Source organism: Notamacropus eugenii, chromosome 2 (assembly GCF_028372415.1).
Source record: "Notamacropus eugenii isolate mMacEug1 chromosome 2, mMacEug1.pri_v2, whole genome shotgun sequence".
NCBI classification, from domain to species: domain Eukaryota; kingdom Metazoa; phylum Chordata; class Mammalia; order Diprotodontia; family Macropodidae; genus Notamacropus; species Notamacropus eugenii.
This window is the reverse complement of record NC_092873.1, coordinates 13,803,637-13,810,923: the sequence shown is the minus strand read 5'-3', so window position 1 is coordinate 13,810,923 and position 7,287 is coordinate 13,803,637. Positions and strand designations below refer to the sequence as shown.

The window sequence follows — 7,287 nt, the reverse complement described above, 5'->3', positions numbered from 1 at the left end:
TCAAATACTTTAACTGTAAAACAAATATATTGATCAATGTTGGTCATTCTGTGGCCACTAGCAAAATTATCAAAATGGGTTTGTCTCCTGTGTGAAAGATGCCTGACTTCTAGTTCTCCCCTCATTTGGGCATGATCAGAACATCATACATTAGGCTAGCTGTTTTGGAGAGTAAGAATTACATAAGTCCAGTGTGAGGGATCTCAGGGAGCAAGCTATACAATTTGACCAATTTCAGAAGCATGGTGTACCTACGCAGTCCAGTTTTGTCCAGCTTTTTAAAGAATCAGTCTGACTTTACTTCATGATTACTTTCATTTTCATGGCCAGGAGGGATAGGGTATATATCTCTTAGAATTAATCCAGGAAGAGGAAGGGGGATATAGTGGAAAGAGCGTGGGATTCACAGTCAGGAGAACTTAGGGTAGAATTTCACGTCTGACCCTAACAAGCTCTGTGACCCCAGACAAGTCTAGAGAGGATTTTTCTCATATCTTTGCAACATGCTTCTGACATTGTAATCAGGTTCTAAACAGCTACTTTAATGACCGTCATCAGGGAATCACTGTTCTCTTTGTCCTGTGACTGGTATTAGCTAGTCTCACGCCCAACAGCACCTGGGAGTCAGCGTGATCCCTGAGGACAGCAAACCCTTTCTCTTTAGAGTGTGTCTCTGTCCACTTTGGAAAGACTTTTTGATTTATTTCTAACTCCCAGTGCTGAGGATTCCTTCTCCCTTTCACCTTCAGCAGCCTTCCCATCCTAGAATGTCCTGAACCCTTCTCCTCTGCCAAATGAGTCCCTAGCCCAGATCGACATTTTATGAGGGTCCCTAGCTGTATTAATTTTACTTTTGAGTCTCTCTTCAGACTTCCTCACCAATAGTTTTGGCATTATAGGGCACTCTTTACATGGTGTCTTCTTCCATTAGAATGTACCTGGAGGAAGGACATTGTTCTATTTGTTTGCATTTATAACTGCAGCCTTCAGCCTAGTGTCTAGCAGAGAGGGAGAGTTTAGTAAATATTCTATCTATCCATCTTTCCATCCATTCATCTGTGCATCCATCTCTATCATCTATCTTATCTATTTAGTCATCTATCTAGACATTCAAGTATCTATCCATTCATCCATCCATCTCTATCTATAATCATCTGATACAAGTCAGGATTCTCCTCCTCATTTTTCTTTTTTTATATGAGAGAACTTTTTCCATATTGAATTTTAAACATTTATTGATATAGATTGTTTTTCCATCACTGACGTTTCCCAAGGTATCCCTTACCCTCTCTTTTCCTTTCTCACAGAGACATCCCTTATGAAAAAAAAATTAAGAAAAAAGTTCATACTGACAAGACTGACATAGGCAGTGTTCACCCCCATAGTCTCCTCCCTCTATAAAGGACTGGGGCAGGCGCCTTCTCCTATAACTTCATTCAGGCCAAAGTTGGTCAGAACGGGAATCTGAAGGCAGGGACCTGGCACAACATGGGGCCAGTGGGACTGCATTGGTCTTTGAAGTTTAAATCTGAGCAACAGTAGACTGATCAAGCAGCTCCAGCAAAATCACCCAGACACAAGGAGAGCCAGTGGGCTGGATTTCTGAGCCATGGCTCTACCCTGTTCCTCCGATTGCTTGCTGACCCAATCTCAGGGAGGTACAAATCTGAAATTCATTCCTTTATTTATTTCTGAAAACTTAATCGTATAAGTTTTATGGATAAGGTTTGTCAAAGAGAGCAGATATCCCAGGTATGGGGTAGAGGCTGGAGAGCAGAGTACATGTCAGATATGTGTGATTGTGTTTGTCTTTCATTGCCAAACAAGATCATGCCATCAGAGAAATAATGACATGACTTGCAGTTGACTTTGTTTTGAGTGAGGGAGGGCTGCACACGTCACCAACCTCACTTTTTCTCCAGAACCATCTGAATCCAGTGACCAGATATTCATCCAGATGTCTGGAGATGGCTCAGGATGAGGCAATTGGGGTTAAGTGACTTGCCCAGGGACACAGCTAGTGAGTGTCAAGTGTCTGAGGTGAGATTTGAACTCAGGTCCTCCTGACTCCTGCACTGCTGCTCTATCCAGTGCACCACCTAGGTGCCACATGCCAGATATATATTGAGCCCAACAGCAGAGGAGGAATGCTGTAAATATGTGTGCTGAGTTCCCTCTAGTGGCCACTTGTGATACTGGAAGCTGGAAGGAGCATTATTCCAGAATGTCAGAGCAGTTTAGGGACTCCCAGGATAGAGAATGCTGCAACTGCAAAGGTCATGTAGACCAAGCTACTCTTTTACAGATTTGAAAACTGAGTCATAGAGAAATAAGAGCTAGCAAATGAGAAAGCCGACACTTGAACCCTGGCTTTCCTTGTTCTAAATCTAGTGACATTGTGCTCTAGGGCCAGATTCATGACTTCCATCCTTATAGGTACCAGGAACCAGGAAGCATTAGTGCCTTATTTGGGTATGACAGACTTAGTGCCAACAGACCCATATAGGCATAAACTCAGCAAGGCACACTTTTATTGATCATAAGAAATGTACTCTATGAATGGAGGAAAGCCAATGTTGCACCGTGTTTTTAAAAAAGGGAAGCAGATGTGCATCTTTAAACTCTAGGTCAGTGAAGTTACCTTTGGTTTCCTGGAACTATTGTAGAATAGATAATCAAAGAGCTGCCTTGGAATCCTTGAACAGAGAACGTCCAAGAACTAGCATGGTGCTCTTTGGAACAGTTTGCACAAGATACACCTGATTAAATTTTTGTGGATCAAAAGTCACCTTTCTCATCTGTCAAACAGGAATAAGAATAACTCATATCCTGTAAACTGTTATGAGGAAAGGATGAGATAATATTTGTAAAGTTTTCAGCACAAATTTTAAAGCAGAATATAAATGCTAGCATTTTATTAAACAACAGGTTTTCTGAGAAAGATCCAGGGTTCTTAGTGGTTTTCCGGTGATTGTTGCGTGATGATGGATTATCATTATAATTACAGCTAAGATTTACATGGCACTAAAGGTTTGCAAAGCACTTTACCTAATTGATCCTCATGAGAGGTAGGCTTCAAGGTAGAAGTTTTTATTATCCCTGTTTTACAGATGAGGCAGGTGAGGTTCTGACACATCAGCGGTCCTAAGGTCATATAGCTCCTGATTGCTTGAGGCAGCATTTGAAGTCAGTTCTTCATGACTCCTGGTCTTGGGCTCTCGAGGATTGCTCCAAAGCATCACCAAATCACACAGCATAAACTTTGATATCTTCCCCTCTACCTCAGAATTTTATAGGCAGGAAAACTGAGGCCCCAGGAAAATGAGAAAATTACAAAGTTTTTGATAAAGGAACCAAATCTTACAGCTAGCTGAAACGCCCAAGAGGTCCCTGGAGAAAGCTTTTCTTCACTGCACTTGCTTAATGAACCTCATGTATATAAGCAGACACACCCCACATAAAATTATCCCTCCATTTTCTGATCATGAGTCCTATGTTAAAACATGTTTGACAGGGGGAAATCACATGAAGGGGGGTTATGTAATGGACATTCAGAGAAGATGGTGACCTAAAGGAGAATGGGCCAATCTGTCTCCTGATAGGAGTTTCTGTGCTGAACTAACAGTATAAAGCCAATGTTGCTTCTCTATCTGTGGCTTCCTAATCCTGAAAGGAGGGTGGGGATCCGCTTTGGCCAAAGTGTTCAGTTCCTCTGAACTCTCTTGCAATAAATTTTCATTGCAACCTTATTAGGGTCAAGCGTGACTCTAACAAGAAGTAAATTGCAAAATGCACCAGTATCTGCCAAGGAAACCGCAAATGGATTCCCCGAGTTGGACATGACTGAACAAGAGAAGTGGGAGACGTTGTGCATGGACAGGATGGGAACAAAGGAGGGCCTCATACTCCACAAAAGTGTTCCACTTTTTCAGCTGGGGAATCAGGGAAGCCTTCACGATGTAGTGAGATAAGACCTGGGCCTTGAAGAAAGAATTCAATGGCCCAAAGGCTCCAGCTTCTGGGATAAGAACTCACTATTTCCTCAAAACTTCTGGGAAAAATGGTAAAAATTATGGCAGAAACTAGGCATAGACCAATATCTTACACTGCATACCAAGAGAAGTTCAAAATGGGTACATGATTTAGACATAAAGGCTGATACCAAAAGCAAATTAAGAGAGTATGGAATAGTTCACCTCTCAGATCTATGGCAAAGGGAAGACTTTGGGATCAAACAAGAGATAGAGAGCATTATGAAATGCAAAATGGATCATTTTGATTCCATGAAATTAAAAGGTTTTTGCACAAACAAAACCAATGCAACCAAGAGGAGAAGGAAAGCAGAAAGACTGGACACAATTTTGACAGCCAGTGTTTCTATTAAAGGCTCCATTTCTCAAATATACAGAGAAGTGAGTCCAATTCATAAGAATACAACTCATTCCCCAATTAATAAATGGTCAAAGCATATGAACAGGCAATTTTCAGATTAAATAATTAAAAGCTATCTATAGTCATATATCAAAGTGCTCTAAATCACGATTGATTAGAGAAATGCTAATTAAAACAAATCTGAGATATCTGACACAACCATCAAATTGTCATGGCTAACATAACATAAAAGGAAAATGATAAATGTTAGAGATGTGGGAAAATTACAACATTAATGCATTATTGGTGGAGTTGTGAAGTAATCCCAACCACTGTAGAGAACAATTTGGAACTATGCTCAAAGGCTACCAAACTGTGTGTACCCTTTGATCCAGCAATACCAGTACTAGGTCTGTATCACAGAGATCATAAAAAAGGGTAAAGGACCCACATGCACAAGAATATTTAGAGCAGTTCTTTTTGTGGTGGCCAAGAATTGGAGACTGAGGGGATGCCCATCTCTTGAGGAATGGCTGAACAAGTTGTGGTACATGAATGTAATGGAATACTATTATGCTCTAAGAAATGATGAGCAGGCAGACTTCAGAAAAACCTGGACTTACAGGAACTGAGGCTGAATGAAGTCAGAACCAGAACTCTCTACACAGAGCAGCCATAGTGTACAATGAACAACTATGATAGACGTAGCTCTTCTCAGCAACGCAAGGATCTGAGACAATTGCAAGAGACTCAAGATGGAAAATGCTGCCCACGTGCAGAGGAAGAACTAGCGGGTCAGAATGGAGATCAAAGCATGCTATTTTTTGGGTGTGTGACTTTGCCCTTTGCTTATGTTTCTTCTTCCACAACATGACTAATGCAGACATGTTTACATCGTTGTATCTGTATAACTTATGGGAGATTGCTTGCCCTCTTGTGGAGGGGGGAGGGGAGGGGAACGGGAGGGATAAAAAAATTTGGAATTCAAAACCTTATTATAAAAAAAGGAATATTAACATGCAATTGAAAAAAATAAACTATTTCCAAAAAAAAAGAATTTTAAATCGTTAATAACTACTTTTAAAAGAATTTAATGGCATCACAGATGCAGAGCTAGAAGGGGCTTCAAAGGTCATCTGGTCCAGCCCTTTCCTTTTACATATGGGGAAACAGAGGCCAAGAAATGAAATGAATTGTTCAAGGACACAAGGAGTATTTTTGGCACTTTACCAACATGAGCTCATCAGATTCTCACAACCACTTTATGGCACATTCTGATGCCCATTTTATAGATAGAACAGTTGAGGCTCAGCTTAAGTGATTTGCCAGGGTCATAAACCCAGTTTAGTCCCCATGGGGGCATTCAAAGTCAGCCTTGCATTCTCCACCTGCTCTGGTCCAGGCTGCCTCTCAAGATCTGATGTGGAAGGAACAGGTATGCTCTGGGGAGGGATGGAGGGCGATTAGCTGGGGAAACACCGAAGAGCTTTAGAACAGTACTTGGAACAGCTAGTTTAGTTGGAATTGATTCTGAATTTTAAAAAAATACAACCCCCAAAGGGGAAATAAAAGGCAAGACAAGGGTTGCCAGGGTATGTCTGCCCTCTTCCCTTACCTGCCATAGATATGTTATTGCTATAACGATCGTTGGTATCGGAATTAATCATCCTCCCTGAGCAGGCGTGCATTTCAGTGTTAAGATGCTGCAACCAGAGACAGGCTCCCATTTGAGCCATACTCTTAATGAGATGACAAGAGAATTTCTGAACACTTCCCACTGATCCCTGGCTGCTCACCTGTCCCGATTCTAGGCCTCTCAAACTCATCCAGCCCAAACTGGGAGGGTGGCACCAGAGAACACAGTACAGGAATGTCTGGGCTGCGGAGACCAGACAGCATGGGACATGAAATGTCCGGGCTGGGGAGTGGTCAATGTCCAGGCCAGGAGGGCCAGGAAAAGGCAGAGATGGACAAATCCTTGGAACCCAGGCTGTCAAGGCAGGAAGGCATCTCAGAACCTTCTGTTGCTCCTTGACTGCTGCTGAGGGTCAGCTGTTTCACCCCAGTGCCCAGCCCAGGTACCTGCTGAACTCGGCCACCTCAAATCCACCCTTGGCACTGCTCCCAGCCCAGGCCACGCTTCAGTTTCTTGATCAAGTATCAAGACCTTCCCAAAAGCAACAACTCCACATCATATCCCAGAAAATTTTACTTTATTAACCTAACCTTATAACCTAACCTTTTCTTAACCTAACCTTATAACGCTGGAGCCTGATATCAGCTTTAAACTAGCTACCTAGCAAACTAGCACTTATGTACAGGTGAGGGACTGCTGGCTTGGCCATGTGGGCACTGTGAGCACCATTGTCCCTTGAGCTCACCCACAGCTTCTGGGGGTCTCAGTCTCTGCTGCCCCCAGGCCTGGCTCCCATTGCAGCCAGGCAGCTCCGGCTCTAGAGATGCCTTCAGTGTCAAGCTCAGCTTTCTTTGCCTACCCAAAAAACTTCCAACACATATAAAAAAAACCAGATATACAGTCACTTTGACTCCACAGGATGGCCAAGAGGGGCCTCCCCGCTCCCTTCTCAAGGCTTCTTCAGGCCATAAGACAGGCCCACAAAGGGCCGGGAACCTGGCAGTGGTGGGGAATGCCAGACAGCAGAGCTGGTGCGCTTGTGGTAACGTGGTTTACTCTTGTTGAATATGTCCTCAAGCTTCGGACTGAGGATGGTGCCAAAGAGCTGGTCAATGTCAGGAGGCTGGTAGTACTGACGGATGACGGCCTGGGTGAGCTGGGTCCCTGGGGCAAGAGGGTCATGTGTCACACCAGAGCAGGGGGCTTCCAAGGAGACCCCAAGGACAAGGACTCAAAATGACCACAAGGACCCAAGTCCTAATGACTCCTCCCATCAAGGC

General features: G+C 43.2%; 1 protein-coding gene across 3 annotated transcripts in view; it reads right to left on the bottom strand.

The window, feature by feature from the left end:
• Window positions 1–6,567: 6,567 nt before the first annotated feature.
• Window positions 6,568–7,287, bottom strand: part of INCENP (inner centromere protein) — a 29,373-nt gene continuing 28,653 nt past the window's right edge. For all 3 annotated transcript variants that reach the window (XM_072637135.1, XM_072637134.1, XM_072637136.1), the window contains exon 18: window positions 6,568–7,171. In XM_072637135.1, the coding sequence (XP_072493236.1) occupies window positions 6,957–7,171 (215 nt within the window). In that variant the 3' untranslated portion in view covers window positions 6,568–6,956. The remainder of the gene's footprint in view (window positions 7,172–7,287) is intronic.